The 24,606-nt window shown below is 41.8% G+C and overlaps 2 protein-coding genes across 4 annotated transcripts in view; one reads left to right on the forward strand and one right to left on the reverse strand.

Annotated features, from left to right (window-relative positions):
• The window catches only part of mapk8b (mitogen-activated protein kinase 8b), a 45,823-nt gene extending 31,277 nt beyond the window's left edge, over positions 1-14,546 (reverse strand). For 2 of the 3 annotated variants that reach the window (XM_030077610.1, XM_030077613.1), the window contains exons 1-2: positions 14,263-14,505; positions 970-1,152 (exon numbers count right to left, since the gene is read on the reverse strand). In XM_030077610.1, the coding sequence (XP_029933470.1) occupies positions 970-1,091 (122 nt within the window). In that variant the 5' untranslated portion in view covers positions 1,092-1,152; positions 14,263-14,505. Of the gene's footprint in view, positions 1-969; positions 1,153-14,262 lie in introns of all 3 variants that reach the window. The other variant, XM_030077612.1, reaches the window with a different exon arrangement.
• A 1,450-nt stretch (positions 14,547-15,996) lies between these two features.
• Positions 15,997-24,606, forward strand: part of frmpd2 (FERM and PDZ domain containing 2) — a 44,421-nt gene continuing 35,811 nt past the window's right edge. The window contains exons 1-3 of the mRNA XM_030078045.1: positions 15,997-16,453; positions 22,964-23,085; positions 24,317-24,480. Coding sequence (XP_029933905.1) covers positions 22,965-23,085; positions 24,317-24,480 — 285 coding nt within the window. The 5' untranslated portion in view covers positions 15,997-16,453; position 22,964. The remainder of the gene's footprint in view (positions 16,454-22,963; positions 23,086-24,316; positions 24,481-24,606) is intronic.

Genomic DNA, 24,606 nt, shown 5'->3' on the forward strand with positions numbered 1-24,606 from the left:
GATTGATTGATTTTATTTCAGTGGCGTCCACCCACAGCACTGTACAGTACGCTCTTAAAGGACCACCTGTCCACACTGGCATTTGAATGATATTTATTATTTTAAAAATACATTTTTTTAAAAAAAATATCAAAGTGTTTTAATGTTGTTCTTTTATATAATTTTATTTCTTTTTATATTTTTATTTTTTTATCTCTACGTTTGAGCACTTCTTGAAATCCCTGTTTTATTGCATTTTCTGTGTACGATGTTCTTTTATTTATTTATTTATTTATTTATTTTCGTCATTGCACCATATTGTGTAGCTCTGTATATCGTGAAGAACCTTGTAACTATTATTATAGTAACTGTTATTATTCTCAATTCTACTCTCTATACTCCAACGCTGGTGATGTGCAATATCCAGCAAAATATTTGGAGTTATAATTGCAGCCGTGCAGCCCAAAGCTATTCTTAACAATCTCAGGTACGACATTTTTTTCCACAAAAAAACACAAACGGAGGTCATTTTGTTACGCAGAACACTTTTTTTAGACGATGTTCAGACTGCAGGTAAATCGGATTTGTCTATCGGCACGGGTTGCTATGGTAACAACGTAGGCGCGAGTTTCTGGAGGCAACGAGAAATCAATCCATCGTCTCGCCGCCCGAACAGTCGCACCGTCAAGTCGAGCTCGCATCAGACAAATTCAGCGACGGAGGAGGCTGAGATTAACTGACGTATCCATGGTAACAGCAGACGCTCTCACGCACTTCCGTCGCTTTGAACTGACGTTGCGAGTGACGTGACAGACACCAAAAATCCGGACTGAGACGCGTCCTGGAATCGCATTTCAAACCTCCTCCGGATGTGGTTTTGCGGTCAAGACTTTCCAAAAATCGATCTGGATGTGCCAAAAACCAGATTTCGGGCCGGCGGTCTGAACGCGGCCTTACCGTCATCCCGGTTTCTAACCCCCTCGGACTCACCAGACGATTCCTTGTGCTCCGGATCCGATGGGTCTGAGGTTCTGGTAGCGCTTTAAAACGGTGAAAGTGGAGTCGCCGACGTCTAAACTGTAGTACTCCTTTTCGCGCTTATTTCGGTTCATGGTGAAGTCTGGGACCAACGCCGCGGTTTGGGCATCCAAGTGGAGCTCTGCCTCTCAAGACCTGGAGAGAGAGAGAGAGAGAGAGAGAGAGTGAGAGAGAGAGGGTGAGTCATCTCCTCACTTACTCCTCACCACGATACTGAAAATAAAATGTCACTAAAATAAGGATTTCCTAAACACTTTATGTGTCTTTAATGAAATAATCAATACCTAAATCTCTGTATCTGTAAACTCAAAGGATCCAGCCTGTAAACAAAATGTGATGTGCCACAATTTCTTTCATTTTTTGCATTTTCAAGCATTAAATATGGGTGTGGGTATTTAATTGCCCAGGCGACCTACAATTTAACTGCTGTAAGGTTTGTTTTTTCACTTTGACAGAGCCAGGCTAATGACTCCCATAGACTTCAAGTCTTTATGCTAAGCTAAGACAAAGTGCTACCCATAGGAACTGAACCGCTGGACGTCCAGAGGTGAAAATGGTGTCCAACATCTGGTCTCAGTCTGGGGAAGTCAGGAAAAAGAGGATTCTGCCACAAAATGTTCCTTTAAACAAGTAATCGTATATTAAATTAGTGTCACTGAAAGAAAGAAAGATACACCCATATGTCATTTTGGAATAAGCCACTTTAATCACGCCGGTGTGGACCTGCATGGTGATATTTCTGCATCGTTATGGGTAAATAATATTCAACATGGTGGGCAAACAGGCCCTCCCCACCTGCACCTCAGCAACAAAGCGAGAGTTTTGGGTCGAGGCCAATGAAATCCCGTCGGACGGCTCAGGTTGTGTGTCTGTCCGTCAAACCGGCACCACGCTGCAAAAAGCCCGACTTACCCGCCGCGCAGCCACTTAATCAAATTAAAGCTCCTATTCGCACGGGACTTGCACTACGAGGGGACCCGATGTCGTAAATGAATTAGACGTCAACGTCTGCCTTTCCTCAAAAGAACGGCTAATTAAATTTACTGATATTACCAGCGGCCCTAATGTGATTTCATGAGCTCAAGGTTTCGCAGGTTGTCGGTGCCTGACTTTGCAAAAACAAAGCCTGAAGTTTGTAAATGGATTTGAAACTTCCCTCTACAGAAATAAGAAACTGCACTCCAAAAATACCTAAAAATTAAAAAAAAAAAAAATCAGCCGAGAAAGCAGCAACACCATCATCCAAAGTCTAATTATGATTTGCAGCCTTTTTACTACGACCTACAAGCCCTTTACATCACCTCCAGTCATTTTTATACGCATTCTCTATCTGATTAAATGTTTTAACATGTCCTTGCATTTCATCAGTGCAAATTTAGAAATTTAGAAATATTTAATCGCCCAGCCGACCTACAATTTAACTGCTGCCTCCACACTGTGTAAATAAAACAGCATCAGAGCTGCTGTAAGGTTTGTTTTTTTTTCACTTTGACAGAGCCAGGCTAACGACTCCCATAGACTTCAAGTCTTTATGCTAAGCTAAGACAAAATGCCATCCACAGGAGCTGAACCACTGGACGTCCAGAGGTGAAAATGGTGTTGAACATCTGGTCTCAGTCTGGGGAAGTCAGGAAAAAGGAGATTTTGCCACAAAATGTTGGAGTATTCCTTTAAACAAGTAATCTTATATTAAAGTAGTAATAAAATTTATAATATAATGATGGACAGTTTGCAGACGGGCACATTTCTGTTTCAGTCGCTCGAGCACGATGACATAACGAAACAAATGGATTTTTTTGACGGCAGTATGAAGACAGCTTGTTCACGCCGGTGGATCATTTTACTCAGACAGTTTTCAAGCCTGTGGAAGATTTTTTTTTTTCAGACCAGACGGAAACAAAAGGAAACAAAACGGATGCAGAGGGAAGGAAGTCTGACATGTGAAGCTGCAGCACACCGTGTGCAGACACCGTGATGAATTATGCAAATGACAGAGCACAACCGGAGGAGAAAAAAAAAAAAAACAGTGGCATTGTCCTTTAAGTCGAGGCGTGCTGATCTGTAGTTTAAAGGCAGAAATTCTTCTCCAAATAATCCGCAGCATGGCACTGAGTTTCAGCTTTCTGTGAGTAATGTGAGTTTGTAGCCCAGAAGATGTGAGGTTGAAGGTTTGAATCCCACACTGGCTGGGAAAGTGACCCCTCCCTCAGCATCGGTCATCAGTGCACCCTTGAGCAAGGCACTCCACTGCTAAACGGCCACAAACCCATCGATCTAGATCAATAAATTAACTGAATGAGCACTGATCCAATATAATCAGCGCAAAATGAAAACATCAATCCATATGATCATTTTAGTAATATTTTTGTAATATTTTTCATTCCTAAACAAATTTAAACACATGGAGCAGGCAGCCAAGAAAAAAAAGACTTTGTGGATATTTCCTCTGCAAATTAGAGTTCTGTTTTGTTTTACAGGTTGTGAAAACTTTAAAGCTCAGCATCGCAAAGTTCCTTCAAAGTTTTAATTCCCAAGAGCTGTATTTGAAATCCACATGATCCACTGGGTAAATAAAACAGACTTTAAACATGAGAAATGTAGCACTTAGTAATGAACATACTGTAGGTCTGTTTTTATTTTATGATGTAAAAGGTCTCTTTAATCAAAAAGAATAGTTTGTTTTTCATTTAAATGTCTGGAAGAGTGATATATATATATATATATATATATATATATATATATATGTATGATATTAAATGGTGATGATGATTTACTCCCCCGCAGCCACAGAGTGTGATTGTGTGTAACACTGAATAAATACATCAGCTTTCATTAACAAAACCTGATAATTATGTGTCAAATGAGAAAAGCAAAAAATGACTGAATTCCTTCAACACTGAATAAAAAGGGGTTTTCCACTGGCTTCCTGTGAAAACCAGAAAATGTTTTGACCGTGAACACTTGATGCCATAAACAGCCGTGGAAATGTGTTTCTTGATGATTTGTTTAGTTTCCTGGCCCAGTGTGGAGTTAACTGGGAGAACTGGGAGTGTCTTGACTCTGTGGAGGAGGAGTCTGCGCCCCAAAACAGACCACAGACTGATTTTCAAAAGCCAGAAATCCCACTGGACCGTGAAGTAAACACCGCGATCCATCAGAGTTATTACGTTCTATCTGCGCAACGCAGCGGTCAAAATCATATTTTATAACCACACGACTGAAATCAGTATCACAATACTCAAAGACTTTTTTTCCAGTATCTTCATATTTCACAACATGTGATTCAAGATCATGATAAATCCCCGCAAAAATATAAAATTAAAGGTCATTCCACTGAATCTACTGGCAATTTTAAGTATGACGTCAAGCAAATACATTTTCAAATCAAATTCCTCAAAATTTGCAGTTTTTAAAATGATCTTTTGCTCAATATTTGTAGGATTAACGCACATTTTGAGACTTAATGCACATACTTTTGATACCACTCATACATAATGCACATACGTCTTAAAATGCACTCATCTCCAGCTGAGGAGCCTCTTTATATAGGAGCTGGTTCCTCACACACTGTATGCGGTTCTTTAAAGGTTCTTCATGTTTGTTGGAGTTATTTGGTGGCGGCAGCAGCTAACAATTCTTTTCCTTGTGGATTAATGTGCAGATTATTTCCTCAGTGAGTGGATTAATGTCTCGCTCTATAAACCATCAGAAAACATTTTTAACACCTCGTCTGGAACCCGATGAAGGAACGAGGAACGTGGAGAACCGGACAACAACATGTTCATGCTGGTTTTCAACCTGCACACAGTCATCTGATTTAAAACTTAAAAAAATGACTAATGCACGATTTGAAAAAGGCTTACTGAACCAGTTGGGTGCACAAGGAACTTTCTTAAAAATGGTTCTTTAAAGAAGCTAAAAAAACATCTGGGTTCTTTGAGAGGTTAGGGTTAGGGTTCTTCTATGGCATCACTCTGAAGAACCATTCTGCTTCCAGTTAGCACCTTTATTTCTCAGTGTGTGAGGCACATATTTTTGTATTTCTTTCTATTTTCTGATCACTGGATTCTCTTGAGAACGTGAGCAGCTGCAGCTGACCCAGTTTCCCCTCGGGGATCAATAAAGTGTTTCTGATTCTGATTTAACGCTGATCTGAAGGAATAACACGTTAAAACCGGCCAGCGGGGCCCGTCGGCTGGAGGCCCGGGGCCGGACGTGAGACACAGCACGGCCCTGCAGGAGTGTGTGAGGCCGGAGAGGAGGAAGAGGAAGAGGAGGAGGAGGAGGAGGAGGAGCGAGCTGGCTCTCGTGCTCGGGACGAAGACGGCGAGTCATTAGTCAAATTTGGAGCATCGCGCTGAGAAGGTTGCCTTGGCGATGATCGCTGTATGTTCCTCGGACCGTGACCCGACCTCCACATCACTCAGGATCCCGCTTCCTCCTCCTCCTCCTCTTCGTCTTTCGCTTCACTCTCATCCAGCCGTCCCTCCTCTCCTCTCCTCTCCTCTCCACTGCACTCGTCTTTCTATTCTTGGGTGCAGCCGTTCGTCCATCCCTCGCTCTTTCCCGTCCCCTCGCTTCCTCCTTCCCTCGCGGGGCTTTTAGTCACGGCCGCCTTCCAGAGATCAGCTCCAGGCCCGGTTTCAGTTTAAAGGCTTTAAGTTTTCATTTTTATCTTTCTTCTTTGATCTTTTTCAGTTTTTGTCCCGTGGTGCTGAGGTTTGAACACGTCTAAAAAGAAACGCACGCTGCAAAAAAAAGAGCTATAAGGATAATAAATCACGCAGGACATCGAGAACTTTTTGTTTTTAAAGTCGCACACAATGAAAATTAAGGCCTCAGTTCAATTTAAAACTGCCCAAGTTATGTGCAAGGTAATAAATAATGTTCAAAAGACGTTCCCAGGCAGAGAGCGGGGTTATGATTTACAATGGAAATTTAATTTAAAACCACCTGCTGTGTGTACAACTTTCAAAAAAGCATCAGCATTTCAGTTTATGGGGTTGGAGCAGCCTCCATGTGTAATAACATTAAAAAATTCAAATGCAGCTACAAACAATTATTAATGGACAAATATAAAACAGAGCAGCTCAAAAAGTAGAAAAAAAATATGTGAATATGTATGTTTTTTTTTTCTTTTCCCTTCTATTTTTGTTGCCTCCATTTATTTATATTACATATATATATATATTTGCTGAGAGATTAGTGAGTTTTTCTTTTTGTATCTTGCATTTTATGATCTGTTTGTTGGATCTGTTTGAGAAAAATAAAAGAGCAAAAGATCATTTTAGTCCAGTTTTGATTACTTTTTAAAGCTGGCTTGCTGGTTTAGTTTTTATTTTTTGGCAATGCTGCTTTTTAGATTTCATATCCAGCCAAAATATGAGACTTATGGATGAAATAAATCCACATAACATGAAAACTAAAGCCATTTTGTCCGTAATTTTAATTTTAGTTCGTTTCAATCGGTCAGTAGTCAAATTAAGTGAGATCACATGACCTTATGAAACATGTTGCTGAGCCGGCCTCTCTGTATATTACATGAAGTTTTGAGTTTTGTCCCGGCTGGTGAAGCAGTTTTTCACCCCCTCACATTCTCTGCTGGCTCTGAGGTTTGCAGCTCCGTGTCAGCGTGCACCGACACGACCGACCGGCCCGGGGCTTCACTCTACGCTCTTTATTCTTTACTCTTTGGAGCAGAAAAAGGAGCACGAAATGACCATAAAATCCACTCCGAGCAGCATAAACCAGCTGCTCTAAACAATCGCAGCGTGAGTATTAAAGTCCAAAATTTCCCTTACTGTGTCCTAGATTTTCTACCCTGCGACACGGATGCTGCTTCCAAATTCTGCGTAAAATATTGTGATTACATGTCTGAGCAGCCGGAGACACTGATCAATACAAATGTGAGATAGATAGATAGATAGATAGATAGATATGCTTTATTCCAGACTCAAGGTCCATACAAAAAAAAAAAAATTAAAAATAAAATAAAATAAAATAAAAAAAAACACACAGAATAATAATAATAAAAAAAAAATTTAAAAAAAAAAAAAAAAAAAAGGAGAGTCAAACCCTGCCAAGATGGGACGTTCAATAAATTCATGATAAATTCATCAATAATGGTGGCTGTGCTTTTTGCCGGCAGCTCTAGGTGGAAGTGTGCCTCTCAGAAAATAAAAAAACAACCATAATTGTGATAATCTCTCAAGCATTTTGGTCATTTATCGAGTCAAAATGCCACCAATCTGCTGATTCATGTTTCACCAAGATTTGTGATAAAATTAGTGTTTTTTTCCGCCTGCTAGTCAGACGAATGAAGGAATCTAAAAACCACTATAATATCACTTTGGGCTTTGTCATCATCATCTGATATAAAAATAAAATGATCAACAGATTATTCTACAATGGGATGAATCATCGGCTGCACCTGCATCCTGATGCATTTGTGTGAAATCTGCATGTTTCCAGCCAAAAAACCAGCTGATACCGGCTGGTCCACATCACACCGGAGCCATATCTGTGCCTCCTCTCCCTGCGTCACCTCCTCCCCTCCACTTCCGTCTCATCCTTTGTGCTTCCTCTCACCCCCCCTTCCTCCTCCTCCTCCTCCTCCTCCTCCTCCTCCTCCGATCCAAACATCCCTCCCGGTGCCTCGCGGCGCAAAGCAGAGCCTCGTCGACGGTCGAGATGCTCGGGCACGCGACTCGGCGGAGAGGCGGAGACTGACATCATGTTGAATACAAACACACACACACACACACACACACACACGTGAATGATGCACCTCGCCGCAATACAAGTTTGAGTTGCAAAAAAAAAAAAAAAATGAAGTAATAACTCCGGGCGGACGCGGCTTTGGTTCACTACGGCTCTTTAAGAGGTGAATTATTAATGAAACACGCCTGAAAGATCTGTGGAGGAAGTCCAAAACGAATTTAAAGAGCAAAAAAAAAAATAACTTTCCCATGTAGGTCATGTGTGTGTGGTCACAGGCTACGGTCACACTGTATGAAATCTTCATAGCAATGCAGCATATCAAGTTCATGGACATTAACTTTTACGAGTTAAATCTTTTTTTAGCCACCAATTTTTTCCCCCATTTGCTTTCATTATGGAGGAGACATTACATAACAAAATCAGCTGACTGAAATACTGTGTTCACATCGCATCTATTCACTATTCACATCATAAATCTACATCCATTTGCATATGCATAAATGGAAACCAGGATAAGCACATTAGTGTGTTATAATCTAGTCAAACTTTCAAAAAAAATGGGAAAATTCTTGATTCGACCACCTCCATTTAAACCTCATGTCATCCAAATCGTAACGTTTCGACCCCGACTCGCCTCTCACCAGCGATCAAAAATAGAATTAAATCTTATGGAGGCTGGTTACTGTTTCCCCTCTCTTTTTCCCTTCCTGCTTCCTGTCCTTCCTCCTCTTCCTCCTCAGATATGAAGACGGGAGATGCAGGAGAGAGAGAGAGCGCGCTGTGGCCTCTAGGAGATAAAGCTCCTCTGCTGCTGCTCCACCACAGCGGCTCACACCGGAGAAAAGCATCAGCTGACAGCCTGAACACTGCAATGACGAGCTGACTGACTGACTGACTGACTGACTGACTGACTGTCGAGCTGCAGGATGGGCTCCCCCGGGGGAAGCAGCACATGATTTTGGTTTGGAGTGTGTACGTCTTACAAAAGACAGTCCATTAACCGCTTAGAAAAACAAGCGAAATCATGATTTGGTTAATAAAGCAGGGTTTCCGCTACATGTAATTGATCGTGGCGCACCGCCACGGCAAAATAAAAGCCGCCACGCTTCGGAATGATGATTTTTTTTTTTCAGATGTTAAAACAATTTAAAGTATGTTGTATGAATGGATATACATAAACATATATATAGCCTATATTTGCGCACATATATGTACTATAATCAGAGTTTGAAATGATAATTTAAATATCAAGAAATGTTACACTACACTGCAGTCAACTTGATTTTGAAAAATGAACACCGAAGTCATCACCCGCCTGTTTGATTCTACTGCTGCGCGCTCACAGAGGGAGAGAAAAGGGCGAGCGAAAGGTACCTAGGCAAGATTATATTTAATCAATTTTTTTGTTCAAGCCTGTGAAAACGACCCTAATGTTATCGTTAATGTTAACACTGTAATTTAAGCGATCACGAAATTAGCCAAATAAAACGCAATCAATTTTTAACGTGGAATTTGATATAATTTGAATGAAATGCTGCTTGTCTGGGTGGCACAACCCCTCCGGCCATTTCACCTGCACCTGCACTACCAACCACCACCTGACGCTGAAGCTCTCCCCCACAGTTTCAAAAAATCCTGGAGGAAACCCTGATAAAGGAGTGTTTTTTTGGTCATTTATCGAGTAAAAATGACGAACACTGTCTGATTCCAGCTTCCTTTTCTCTGTTCGTGTCTTTGTACAAAATAAAACTTTGGGTTTTGTGGCTGCAGGTCCGACTAAAGAAGCGGTTTAAAGCGATGACTCTGCACTCTGATCACTTTATCAGAACCTGTCATCGTTTCTCGTCACAAAATGTGCTACACTCATCAGCTCGGATCAGTCAAGTCATGCTCTATGAAGTATGCACATTCATTTGCTGATAAAGTGAGGTCGCACGGCTAAAAAAAAAAAAAAAAAACGCCTGGGTGGGTGTGTGTGTGTGTGTGCAGCTTGACACGGCTCTCTCTCCCACACAAAGAGCAGCAGACAGCGGGGCTGGAGGATCTGTGTCTGCATGTGGGAAAGTGTCGGAGCGATGTGACACAGTGTGTCAGGCTGTCGGCCCGGGTCAACCGTCAGCAGCCAGAGGATCAGGCACGCACGACCCCGCCGCGTCCCGCAGCCAGGCCCCAGCGCATGGACCACAACGTGGGCTGCCACTGTGCTCGGGATGGTCGCAGCACATGTTGTGTGTGTGTATGTGTGTGAGTGTGTGAGTGTGTGTAGATGCACATAATAAAACAAGACTAGGTCAAAACCTTGTTTATTCCCTGACCGTGTTCAGTAAATGTGTGAAGCCGTGGTGAGTTTGTTAGTAACCACATTCAGAAAGCGGCCTTTTTGACCTCAGCTATTCTCAAACCCTGATTACTGACACAGTTAAAAGGAATACTTCTTCTATTTTGTTTAGCTTTGTATGATAATAGTATAGGCAGTATATGAAAAAGAACCCCATTTCCTCTCAGGGATCAATACAGTATTTCTGATCCTAATGAACGAAGTTGCTCCTTTTCTGTTTTATCTGGTCATGAAGCACCAATTCAAAAATATCTGTGCTTATGCACTGCTTGGACAAGCCAGTTTTACAAAAAAACCATCTTTCCAGCAGTGAATTATTCCTTCCAACAGCACAGATTTATTTTTTTGTATACAATGAGCCTGTTTCCCACCACACAATCAACTCAACCTGACTCTACTCGCCTTTTTTTGGTTTTCCATCGGGGAAAAAGTTGTACCAGCTGGTATCACCTTTGTTTGATGTTCAAAGCGAGCTGAAGCGATATTAAAAAGTAACATGAAAACACCACAGACCTCTGATTGGCCAGAGAGAAACTGATCGGCTCTGTGTACGACCAGGAAATACCAAAGCCAGACTTGAGAAACTTGTGCCGTAGTTGATAATCGATCCATGTAAAAAAACTTGCAGCTTTTCAGCGAATCTCTTATCGTCCATGTGAAGCAGCCATTTCCAGGTGGTCTTGTTGTCTTAAGACGTGATAGAAAACCGTTCCCATCAATTAAGTTTGACGGAGCAGCGGCCAATCAGGAAACACCAACACTCGGACGACCAACGGTGTAACTTGACATTTGTGTTTGTAGGGCTGGCCTTACTGTTGTGGTCCAGCCAAGAAGACAAGTTTACAGATATATTTGATCGCTGTGACCGAGGGAAACAATTAAATTCCAGTCAAATCTGTGGATAAGCCTTCAGCCAGGCTCTTGCAACAACATCTTCGGAGTTGCGTTCCACATCTCCTATCGCAGAAATCCACCAGACAGCTGGCTATAACAGCTGTAGACAAACAATCAATGATTCAATGAATCAACCTACTGACTAAAAGTGAACTGTGGGATGTGAGATGTTTTGACAAGACGGCAAACCAGATTTTACAGTCGTCTCGCTAACAAGCTGAAACGATCTGAACACAAAACCGCTCCGATGGATCAGTGGCGTCATCAACGTAAAAATCAACCGTGTTACAGCAACCAATCAGAGCTTCGATCAGCTGTTCAAGGACCACGATGCACGACGGATATTTAGCATTTGGTTTTGATGTGTACAGACTTTGCACCGGTTTAATTTTCGACATTCATTATAAGGAGATCCACGACGGACAAGGTCCTCTGATCTTGTCGGCGTGCTACCAACATCAAGAGGAGATGGTGCTCTCATATTAAGGTCTTATGTCGGTTAGGCTAAGCTCACACTACGCGATTTTAGCCCTGATTTTCCTGCAAGTTTTGGAGATCGCTGACAAAAGCCCCGGACCAGCCCCAGATCGTAAATCTGAGTTCGTGTGATGTGTTCAAAGACACCAGCCGAGCGCCTCGCTGATGCATCGCAGACCTTCTGCCTGTTCCAAATCCTGTAGTGTGAAAAGTACTGTAACTGGATAATGATGAGCTACAGCCAATGGGAGCGCAAGACACGGAAATTACAGCCAATGAGAGCGCAAGCCACCACATAATTGGAGCTCCCTCTAAAGAAACAGACAATCCTTCCAGCCCACAAAACCCAATCGCGGGCTGTATTCTCTAACCCCTGTTCTTTTCTTTCTTTCTTTTTTTTTCTTTTTTTTTTGCTGCAAATCAGCGGACAAAACAACTTGGATCCCTCGTTTCTTTTCTTCCATTATCGGGAGAAAAAAATCCTGTCTCGCACATGGTATCACGCCATTTCCCGTGTCAAGTCTCGCATGTGTTTCGTGACGAAGTTCAGGGTTCGTAGCTCGGAGATCAGCGACTTCAACGACGGCAAGATTCACGATCGTAGGACAGAAAGTTGCGCCGTGTGAGCAGCACAGCGATCAGATGGCTGTGACGGTCACGTGGTGTGAACGTGCCGTTAGACATCACCAACTTTAAACCATCCATTAAGAATCATCGCTGTTGGCACAGGAGGGACAACGTGCATCAGGAGAGTCAAACATGAAAACGTGTGCAGACTGGGTAGTACCAGCAAGGCTGTCTGTAATAACACTAAATATAGGAATTAGACTATATTACTTCAGAGGATATCATAAAGTTCATTATGAAATGGAGCTCTCAGCACGAAAAAATCGGTTGTGCTTTAGTTTCATTAATGATGACCCTCACTGACCTGCATAAAAATGTATAGGCTGTTATTTGTAAAAACTTTAATTTGGAAATTTCCTCATAGATGTTTTCCTATTTCTCACAATTTGGACGACAACAAGTGACACAGTTTAGTCTGAGGACATGAGACCCAGCGCCGTGATGTCAAGATTATCTGTTACACGCGTTTACATGTATTGCATTAACATGTAGGCATATACAGCACCCCCTTGTGGTTAAAAGTGATAATCAACCTTTTTGACGGATATTTTGATGGATACTTGCTGGTTCTGAGGTTCTCATGATGGAGTGAAGCAACCAACTGCGCTACACACACACTAGAACCGCTATAAATGGCTTTCTATCAAAAAAAAAAAAAAAAAAAAGTCCATGAGGCTAAATGCTAGCAGTAGCCAAATCACTGCCTGTCCCCAAATGCAGCATCTAAAACCCTGGTGGTTGTATCTGAAGACTGACATTTCATCATGCAGATGTCTTCCTGAATGCTTTCATGGACTGGTTACAGAGCTTCCATAAATCCAACATACACACAATCAATTTTTCTCTCCACACACACAAACACACACACAAAAAAGGTCTCCATTTAATAGAACGGCGAAGGCGCACGCTGAACTTCTCTTGCACAAACTTCCTGATATTAAACGTGGTCTTCTCCATGTGTCAGGCAGGACTCAGAGCCCCCTCTCCTCCTCCTCCTCTCCACAGTCTACAAAGACCACCTCCTGCTTTTTGGTGCAGGAATCAGATTTCTTGGACCCTTCTGGGCGACTACCGCTGGCTTTTTGGCAGGTGATTCAAAAAAATCCTGCTGGCAATATGCAGCACCGTCTGGGAGCCACACCACCAAATATCTCTCATCCAAAATCTTGGGGAGCTTATAATATAGGGATGCATGGATCACACACACACACACACACACTGCAATCTGTGTGACATACCCAGCCTAACCCACCTTTGCTCAGGTGGGGGCGAGCATGGATGATGATTCCTACAAGCCAAGCCAAGATATTTAGTTCATGATGATGACATGTGACACCTGGGACAATAACCCGTCTGAAATCACCTTTAAGGGACCATTTGACAGCCACGACAAAGACAAACCCAAACTGCAACAGCGCTTAATCACAATTATGCAAATGTCAAGTGGGTTATCCACCATCAGCCACTCATCTGCATGCGAGGGAATCCACTGGCATCAGTGTGCATGCATTTCAGGGCAGGACACACGCTTCAGGATGAGCTACGACACGCACACAAAAACACTGCAGCCACCCTGGATGGCCAAATATTGACATCCCATCCACTCCCTGCTGTTATTGATGCTGCTCCGGTGCAACAGCAGGGGTGTTGTGGAGGATGAACCCACCTCTAATTCAGTTTATGCTGCTTTTTTTAAATCGCAGGATCACAGTTAACCTCCATTTGTAGCTTCAGGAGGGCAGTAAGCAGTGCCACAGCGGTGTGAGCTGCATGAAAACAATGTCTTTAAGGAGGGAGGAAGCACAAATAAATGAGGTGCTAATTGGTTGGTGTGTGTGTGTGCTGGTGGCCGCTGGTCGCCTTGTGCTGGAGGTCACACACTTCACACACCTTATTAAATGCATACATGCACGCCTGGCTGCAGTTTTACACTGTAACCAGCGCTAACGTGTGTGTACAAATGACATGGATACAGTAACGGTAGTCTGCCACAGTCTGCCTGCTTTTTTTCCCAGTTAGGCCAGAGCTGTTCAGCCTGCTGTGCTGGAGCCCATGTACATTTTAAAAACACCCAGTTCCAGTAATCTGTGCGACCCATATGTGGCTGGTACCATCCCCCCACGGCTGACAATAACATGTCTTACAGGGTTTTAAAAAAAAAAAAAAAAAAATCCATATATCGAGCTCACCCCTCTCCGATTAATTCCAGCAGTGTCGAGCCGCAGTCGCCGCTTTGCTCCCTGGAAATAAGCGACCTGAATGTTTTGGGGAGGAAAAACCGGATTATTTTATTCCTGTTAATTCCCGCGGACTCGCTGCCGTCTCCCCGACTCTAGCAGGCCCGGATCTCCGCGAAATACATGTGTACTACGTAACCTAATCTTTGTGCTTCCGTGACACAAGCACTTTCTGCCATTTCATACCGATGTCGTCGAAACCTTGCGATGTTTCCTCCGCTGCACAATGAGGAGCCCGAGCTGCGTTCAAGAGCGCTGCGCGTCCCGGAAGCGGCCGGAGCCGCGGCTGTGCAACGTTTTACAACCAGAGAGGGAGACAGGAGCACACTCAGCAACACTAGGGAACACAGCACGGGAGAGTGGAGTACAATAGAACAGAATGGAGTAGAATAAACTCACGTTTAAAAAATATATATAATTTTTTAAATGTGAGGTCATCATATTAATAATATCATCAGTGTAATAATACTACTACTAATAATAATAATAATAATCGACAACAACAACAATAACAATAAAGTAATAAAAGAATGAAATAGAATAAATTCACATGTTAAAAAATTAATAAAAAAAAAAAATACGATTTAAACAAAATCGAAATAATAATAATAATAATAATAATAATAATAATAATAGACTAGAACAAAATAAAATAGAATAAATTCACAGGTTTAAAAAGAATAAAAAATACAACGTAAAATTTCTTGGTAATAATAATAATAATAATAATAATAAAAGAATAAATTCACATGTTAAAAAATAAAATAAAATAAAATAAATAAATAAAAAATACGATATAAAAATAGGTTAAAAAAAACGTAATATAATAATAATAATAATAATAATAATAATAATAATAATAATGATAATAATAATACACTAGAACAAAATAAAATAGAATAAATTAACATGTTAAAAATGAATAAAAATTATAATGTAAAATTTTTATATAATATAATAGCAACAATACTACTACTAATAATGATGATAATAATAACAATACTACTACTACAACTAATAATAATAATAATAATAATAATAATATATAAAATGTTTTTAAAAACCAAACATGCAATAAAATAACATTAGAATTATATTAAATTATTATAATTGTTTAAATTATATTAAAGTAAATTAAATAAACAAATAAAGTTAAAATCATGTATTCATTCATCTTACTGTATTATTTATATATTGTTAATTATACATATTTTAAAAATATATTTAGTCATAAATTTAAAAATATTTTTCTATATTTTTCTAACTATATATTATGAAGTAATCTAATGCGCTGCATGCGTAAATGCTGTAGGCCTACTTTGTCGCTTGTTTGCGTGCGTACAGCCTCCATCATCATGTTACGGCCTCAGTGACTCTTCCTGCAGTCACACTGAGCACATCAACAATGAGCAGCAGCTCATGTTCCTCATCAGGCGTCACAGCTGACCTTTCAACACGCTTAGACCTGCAACCGGACGGCGGCGTGTGCGCCTCGGTAAAGCTGCTTGTGCAGGACGGCCTGGGCCTCACTATATACACGCTGTATCTACAGAGCATATAGGCAGCCTCTGCTTATGACACGGGTGAGTCATAGATAATATGGGGTATGACTGTGCGGCCTAAAAAGTGCAAAGCCACAGTCTATCTAGTCTAGTGAGCTGCTCAGGTGTCACTCAGCTGTTTGAGGAAGCGGCCGGTGTCAGGTAGTAGTGGCACAAAGCTGGTCGGTGATTGTGTCACTGGGGGTTGAAAAAACATGAGATTAACACAATGAAGCCTACAATGGATTGGTCGTTTGCGGCCCCATCTGCCGTCAACTCGCCTCGGTAATCCCATTAAGTTCTTAAGGCCCCGGTCTAAAAATAGGAGAAAATGACAGAAAACACAAGAAGCCACACGTCATTAGATGCGAGCGCACAGAAACTTAAGTTATGGAGCTGATTTCCCTCTTCCGCGGTGCGTCCGGTGGATTTCATACGAGCAAATCATGGCTCCTGAGGAGATGAGAGGAGAGGAGAGGAGAGCCGAAGGAGCGAGAAGCCGCTGAGATGGAGGGAGACGAATAAGAGGGAGGATTAGGTTCAAGCAGCGGATGTCCCAGCCAACTTAAACAGGAATCTCTTCCCGTATTGAATGAAATAAGGTAAGCTGAATGAGGCCAACTGGACAAAATGTGGAAAACATATTTGAATCTGCACATTGCACCATGTAGGCCTGCAGGGCGGCCCCCACAGCGCGCGGACCTGAGCTCCTCTCCCTCCGCTGGCATCATGTTACCTGATATGATGGCTGACATGATATTATGGCCGTAAATTCAATGTAAACCTGCGCAGATCTGGATGCAGCAGGTGGCTCTCACTGAGGCCCGGCTCTACTTATGATAACAGATTTTTAATTAATAATCCAATAACAGAACAAAAGTTTGGGTGTTTTTTCCCTCCACATTTCTTAAAATTTCTCAATTGAATGAATACAGGAAGGAAAAAAAGTAAGACTGAACAAATGAGTTAATGAAACTTGGTGGTGGAGATGGGATGATACATCAAAATTCAATATATCGCAACGCAAAAATGTGACGAAATGTAAACGAATCTCGATGTTATGTGTGTTAGTTGCATTTTAATCTGCTGCTAATTAGATGTTGGCCGTCACAATTACACTATTTGCACTTTGTAATAAAAGCATTTCTAAGTCCATGTAGCAGTCAGCCAGTCAGTCAGTTTACTTTACTTCAGACACACAGGCAGATAGCAGTCCAAAAATATACAATAAAAAGTTATTGGCTCTTAGCTGTTGCTCTAAATAACTAGAATTTTAATGAAACTGGAGCTGAAACCTTTATTGTATTTTACTGTGGTTGTATTGAATCATAAAGCCCACACACACTCAGAGAATAAAGCATATAAATGCACCTTTAGGGGTGCGGTGGCTCGTCCCTGGAGCCTCTGAGGACCTGGGGCAGCTTTTGTCCCCTTGACATCGGGTCCTTATTTGTCTCCTTGTGGTTTGTACCTTAAAGAGCCTTGCTCTTGTATTAGAACTACAATACTGACTGGATCATTGTATATCCTATTATTCATCATTTTCCCACAGATCTACAAAACTGATTTCATTTCAAGGCGACTCAACCATAACCTACAAGTTAAAATCTACCTTACATGACTATTTCACCTAATTTATTTACGTTTTTATGTATTTATACATGTAAAATTTAGACGGAACGGTGCATATGTGTAGCTTTTACTGTTTGGGAGCATTTGTGTACCTTTTTGGCTCTGAAAAAGGTTCACAGAATTAAAAATAATCCAATAATTTGCCGGCAGAAATGAACATCACACTTCTGACAGTGTATCGGGTCTCTTATTGTGAAATAGGCATCCCTCCCATCCTGTGCTGTGTGTAGCAGGTGACAAATGCTCTCCCCTCCCTCAGCAAAGTGCCCTTGAGCAAGGCACTGACCCCCCTGTCCCCCATCACCACCACCAAAACGCTGTGAGCAGTGAACGGCTGCAGCAGCTGTGTCAGTTTCCTCCGGACAAACCAAACTATTTTCCTGAGTGCGGCTCTGAGGGTTTGTGTTTTGTAGCCGGGCTGAGGTGCTGGTGGGCCCGGCCGGCCTCTGAACGCACCGTCAGCTGCTCCGTTTGAAGGGAGCGGCGCTGGCATTTATCATACTGATGCAATAACTCATAAAAAGAGAACACAAACACGAGAGGTCAGCGAGTCAGTGGGGTTTTCTGTGTGATTTGTGTTTAAAAGCCACCTTTTCCCCTCCCTGTGCCTGTGTTTGAAGGTGCTTTGTGTATTTTTAGACATTAAACACGCAGCACGAGCATCAGATCAATTGTAAAACTCTCTAATTACAGTCAACTAATGAGATCAAGGTTGAGATGATTGGCAGCGTCTGTCTCACGGCAGTGTCTCTAGTGTCAGTGTTTTTTAAGTAAGACTCACTTCTCCGGCGTCTCTGCTGCCGTCTCCACCGGCACGCAGCTCAAAGGGCATTCTGGGAAATGGAGGAAACTCAGGTGTCCGCCTCAGGTGGACAAGTTCAGGTTACGCAGACCCTGAGCTCCCATGCTGCTTGTTTTATTACAAAGAACTAAATTATAGCTTTTGATAGAAGAAGTCAGATTTATAGCATTTTAGGAATCAGAATCAGAAATACTTTATTGATCCATTATTGAGGGGAAGTTTCTCACTCAAAAAAAAAAAAGAAATAGGAGCTCCACTCATAACTAAATAAAGTGAAAGTCTTACACCTTTTATTTTGAAATCAACAGATAACTGAGGGATTTTCTAATTATGGCTTAAAACCCTTTTTGTTTCATTTGTCACTGAGATTGGACATTTTTCAGATGATTTTGGGTCGATTTCAGCGGCGGATTTTTCTGGATCTTGATTCTTGGCATGGACAGACGTGTTTTACAATGATTTTTTTCCCCCATGTTTGTGTCTCTGGTGGGTTTTTATGTCAGATCTCCAGGCCCAAATGTGACTCCAGAGGTCGAGGCTCTCCGTCTCGACACTATCTCTGGGCATCAAGTCTCACAAAATCCAGAAATGAAAGTAAAGAACGTACTGAAAGGGGGAATATGTAGAAAATTCAAAAGCAAATTCATAAAATGCTACATGCACAGCTGTACTTCATATTAAAAATTGTAATGGGTATACCAAAAATTAAATCACATTGTCAGACTGACAAAATGTGGGTCTCTAAGTACACTTTGGCTTAGACGAAACCGCCTGTGGTGTCTTGGTGGCTCTCTTGGTGAAAACAGATGCTTTATAATCACAAGACGCTGGCTCCAAATCCAGCCTGGGACATTTCAGCCGTCAAAATAAGACAAAAAAAAAAAACGCCTATGGGGCAGGCGAAGGCTCATTTTGCTGAACTTATCACCACATTACTTCACTTTCACATCCAAACTTGACCCCCTGCTGTTATGTAAAGGTCATTAAAATCACTGTCATCATCACTCGGCGCATGCAAGAGCACTAATTCGACTTTGCTTGCTTGTGATTTTGTGATTTTGTGTTTTTTTTCCTACTGTTCATAATGATTTCATAACTCTGTGACTGGGTAATGCCCAATAAATGAACGCATCATGTCAAAAATGCCGAGCTGACGCAGTGGCAGTCGTTTCTCCTGATCACGTCTCCCGTTCACACCGCTTGAGAGTGTGTGTGTGTGGAGGGGTGATGAGGAGGGGGGACGAAAAGGGAAATCCTGCCGGCTCCCTGAAAGCCAATTATCGAGCCGGTTGACAGGCCGGTGAGAAATGTGTCAACACATGAGGGAGAGAGAGAGAGAGAGAGAGAGAGAGGGAGGCAGATGGTGGGAGAGATTCCCCTGTATTGACCAGTATTAATGGCATGAATAGGCCGCAGGCAGTCGCCGCGCTCCGACAGTGTGTTTGGTGATTTCATTACAGCGTGTTGGCGAAACAGTCTGTCGGTGTTGAATCAACATGTCCCCCCCTCGCAGGGAAATGTTGACCTCAGTTTACTGCCCTAACCCGTGTGGAGTTTACACAGTCAGACGGAGCTCCGATCATTCAGGGTGTGAACGCCGGTGTGTGTGCTTCCTGCATCTCCCAAAAGGCCCAAAATATACTAAACACACTTGAAAAGACACATATAAATACACCCTCAAATTCAAAGAACGCCACATTCAACATGCAACCACTTGAGTATAAGGTTGTTTCCACATGCAGGTTACAGATTATGAGTTATGCTGTTAAAAGTGTAATGAGTGATGTACCCAGTACTCCAGTTGAGGGGGGATGAGGGTGGATGGCATCAACCCCTGAAATAAAAACGGTCAAAATCATCCCCCCTGTAAAACTGCCATCCTCCCTTTTCATCAAGTGAGAAAAATTGACCACCCCCCCTGAATTTTTTTTTTTTTTACAACTCGAATACTGGATGTAACTATTTTAATTTCACACCAACCCTGAACCTCCGTCGGAGCGTGTTGTCCCTCAGGTTTAGGTTATTTTTTTCTCTGCTGTTTAAACTGTTCATATTTCTATTTGTTATATATTCCTTGTTTATAGTGTATATGTTGCTTGCTGCTATTTATCATCTGTTTATACTGTAAATTTGCACATTGCCCACATCTATGCACATTGTATACATCGATGCACACTGGGTTTTTTTTGGTTTTTTGCACATTGTTTTTTGCACATTGGGTACTTAGGTCTTTAGATCTCGAGTGTCATCTTTTATTCTTTATTTTTTATTTATTTAATCTTGTACTCTGTGGATACTGCTGAAAACTGTGAATTTCCTTCGGGATGAATAAAGTCCCTATCTATCTATCTATCTATCTATCTATCTATCTACCTATCTATCTATCTATCTATCTATCTATCTATCTATCTATCTATCTACCTATCTATCTATCTATCTGTCTATCTATCTATCTATCTAATGACTCCAAAGTTGTGTAAACTTATCATTACTTTTTATTACTTTTCTAACATTTTTTTTTAACTGGACTGAAAATTTTAACCCAGGCTGTGTAAACCTCAAAGCAGAGCTCAACACTGACTGTTAAACTTGTTCAGTGTAACTTGAATTAAGATCAGATTTTTTACATTTTTAGACAAATCCCACATCTGAAGATCCCAAACAACAAGCCGTCTTGATGTGATCGGCTGCTGAGAGCCACACGCTTTGATTTGATTGGCAGACGGGAGGCAGCGGGGGCAAATTCAAAGAAGAGAACCAATCAGAGAGAACGCTCTAAAGTTGCATTTATGCTGCCAGATGAATGACACCTGTCCTACACGTTGACGGTGGGAGCTCGATTTTGGAAACTGGCCGAAAGAAGATGCTCTTGCATGGAGGAAAGTCAGAATGAAAGTTTTATTCTACATATAAACTTTTAACCGAAAAGAATATATTCTGATGTAACCTCTTAGTAATCACCAGCATTTGAAATAGAAACTGTAACTCATGTTTTTTCTCAGTAACTGTAAGTGATGACAGTTACATTTATTTTGCAATTTAATGACATGTGACGAGTGTTTGTGTGTGTTTGCTGTGGTTTGGATCAGTTGATGCTTTCCTGCGTTTTTCCATTTGGTTCGGTTTGGTTTCACACGACAAAAAAACTCAGACAAACCAACACGTGTCAGCCAAAGCCGCTCACCGGTCAGCATCAGGCGGGTATCTGGGTTTGAAGAGCGCCCATAATGCACTGCAGAGCTACAGGAGTTGCGTTAGCCCAAAAGGCACAGTGTTTCCTGCAGCTCACATTCACACCACAAACGAGCCGCCTCACACTCGGCAGGGTCCCGGTCCGCTCGTTTCTGGTCTGAGCTGCAGAGATGTGATGTGAAAGTAGTGATTACACTCGAGTACAAACTTCAAAAGTGAAATTAAGATAAACTAAGTCTAGATCAGGGCTGTGAGACTCCCATCAGGTTGTGGGCCGCATTCGTTCACAGGAGATTTTCACAGAGGCTGAATATTGTTTTGTCAAAATGACCCGAGTCGACACACGGGTATATTTTAGGCCGCTTTCTGACTCACTCTTTTAAATCAGTCAGTTTGGAGCAGAGCAGTCAATGGGAAACTGCATGAAAATAAAAAATAATGTAGAATTACATAAAGCAGAGGAGAGGAATGTGACAAATACACAGCAGACAGGTTTGACATTTACCTCCCAGAAGAAAAGAAAATAACTGCACTTCCCATCTTTCTGGAAAAATTATACATTCTGTGTCAACCTTTTTTTTTTTTGACAGCAGGTTTGCCAAACTAAAAGAATGCATCCTGCTGGTTTTGACTTTACTTCTGGCTGATTCTACTTCATTAAGTATAATGTGTAATTAATCTGAAATTCTCCCCCTCTTTTGAGGTAGTTTGGACTCACAACATGTGGAAAGTAGCGGGCTTCAAAATGTCATTCAGACTTTAAAAACTCAACTAAAAGTCAAACTCAATTAAAAGAGCATGCCAGCAATTTTTATTTTTGGCCCATTTATTACAATTTCCCCCAAATTTTACATGGCAGCAAACCATTTTACAAATCATGTGGGGGAACTGAAGTCCTCAACACTCAGAAAACCACATTCAAAGCCACTTCATGAAAAGAAATGTATTTCAAATCCACATAATACAAAGGAAGGTTTATTTTTCCACTTTGACGGAGCCAGGCTAACGACTCCCATAGACTTCAAGTCTTTATGCTAAGCTATCATGAAATGCTACCCATAGGAACCAAACCAGTGGACGCACAGAGGAGAAAACGGTGTCCAACATCTGGTCTCAGTCTGGGGAAGTGGGGAAAAGAGTATTTTTCCCAAATGTCGGAGTATAGAAACTTCTTATTTCGCGTATCATTCATATACTGGATGCAAATATTTCAATCAAAAATCTGATTTCTGTCCAAAACACCTCAGGGGTCGGACGGGATGCACTTGTTGGCCGCATCTCTGACGTCTCTGATCTAGATTTTCTGTATCTAGAGTTTCATGCCCCTTTAAGTCGTCAGGAAAGCGACACTTGACTCCTCTCCGTCTTCACGCTGTGGACTGAAACCTCCTGAGACGTTCAGCGCTGCTAATCCTGCAACTCCTTCCTTCTGCACAGTAAAAACTGTTAACCTGGATGTTTTTGTTGTGTGTGTGTTTTCCTGCAGGATGGGTACATTCGTGACCCTGGCGGAGGTGTTGGAGGCCCGGGGTTCACCGCTGGAGGAGGATGAGGTCTGGTGTCTGCTGCTCGCCATCACTGAGGCCTTACTGGACGTCTCCAGCAAAGGTAAACCCCCCGCCACTTCCTGTTTCCTCCGCACGTGGGAGAAGTTTGTCGTCAGAGAGCTTTCTGCCAGAGAGGCTTTCTAACCCCAACCCCAACCCTAACCCTGAGCCCAACCCGAGACCCTCTGGCAGAAATGGAGAGGAAAGAGCGAGGCTTCCCAGCAGAAAACCCTAAAGGCAAACATCCACAGCTGTTTGCTCCTGGTCCGTTTACCAGACATCAAGCCATTATTTGGCTACAGTGATGAATTATTAGTAAGGGAAAATGTCCAGTGAGATGGTCATTAGCGTTCTCCTGCTGGACATTTTCCTACTTACCACTTTTACCATCGACATTAATGGACCGTACAGTTTGTTTGACATTATAGATGATAAACTAACAACACAATGTCTCTATTGTCTCTGCTGCTGTGTCTGTATTGTAGAAACACGTGTAGAGATATACATTCCTCTCTGACGGAGATGAACGGTGCATTCATGTGCTATTGGATGATTTGGACAAAAAAAAAAAAAAAAAAAAAAAATCCTATCTGGTCGTTGGCCAGATTGGCTTTCATATGTTTTTGTAAGAAAAAGGCAAAGTCACATAATGTCAATGTTTGCTTATTTTTGGTCTTCTGGGTTTGATTTTCCAACTCACACATGAGTGCAACTTCAAAATCCAGGATCCTGCCAGCATTTGAACGCACCAGGAGATGTGTAGACGTTTTAATCAGTGCAGCTACTGAACTAAATTACCACGCAATGATGAAGTAAACTTGTCAAAAAAGAGAAAAGCATTCTCTTTTCTCACAGTTATGATTACAGCAACTCAAACAAATTTCAAGTGTCTGTGAGCTGATTTTTCTGTCATGCAATGAAAAATGACTAGAAAAGGCTGGCTGGAAGGAAAAAAAACACATTAAAAAATTGAAAAACAGTGCACTTTGGAAAACAACCAAGAGGAAAATGAAGTGTAGGTGAGTTGCAGTAACTGGGGAAACATATGTTATGGTTCTTCAATCCCTTGATGCATAATTGTGGTTTAAAATTATTATATTACATGCTGCAGTAGCTCCTAAGACTCTGGGAAGCACACAGGTGTGATTGTGGTTGGGTTTGTTTGAGTGTGATGTAGAGTGTCAGGCTGCAGGAGAGGAGGTGTGACTGGACATAAACCCTGTCACCATAAAAAGGGAAGGTTACATCAGATATCTGTTGCTGGTAGACTCTCCCTGTGTGTCCCTGCCCAGGTGCGGGTAACGTGTGCAGCGTGCTGAGCCCCGGCTCCGTGCTGCTGTCGGCCAGCGGCAGCCTGGCCTTCAAGAGCTGCGCCCGCTACGAGGACGTGGCCTCCTTCACGGCCCCCGAGCTGCAGCAGGGCCACGCCGCCGCCACCAGGACCGCGGCTGAAAAGGTAGGAAAAAAACTCCTAAAATATTTTTTATTTCTATCATCTAACATCCCATATTTTGCCGGACACTCCCTCCCTTCTCATTCAAAATCACTACAGGACAGTTTTGAAAAACATTTTCATTTTATT

This window comes from Myripristis murdjan, chromosome 19 (genome assembly GCF_902150065.1).
Source record: "Myripristis murdjan chromosome 19, fMyrMur1.1, whole genome shotgun sequence".
Classification (NCBI taxonomy): domain Eukaryota; kingdom Metazoa; phylum Chordata; class Actinopteri; order Holocentriformes; family Holocentridae; genus Myripristis; species Myripristis murdjan.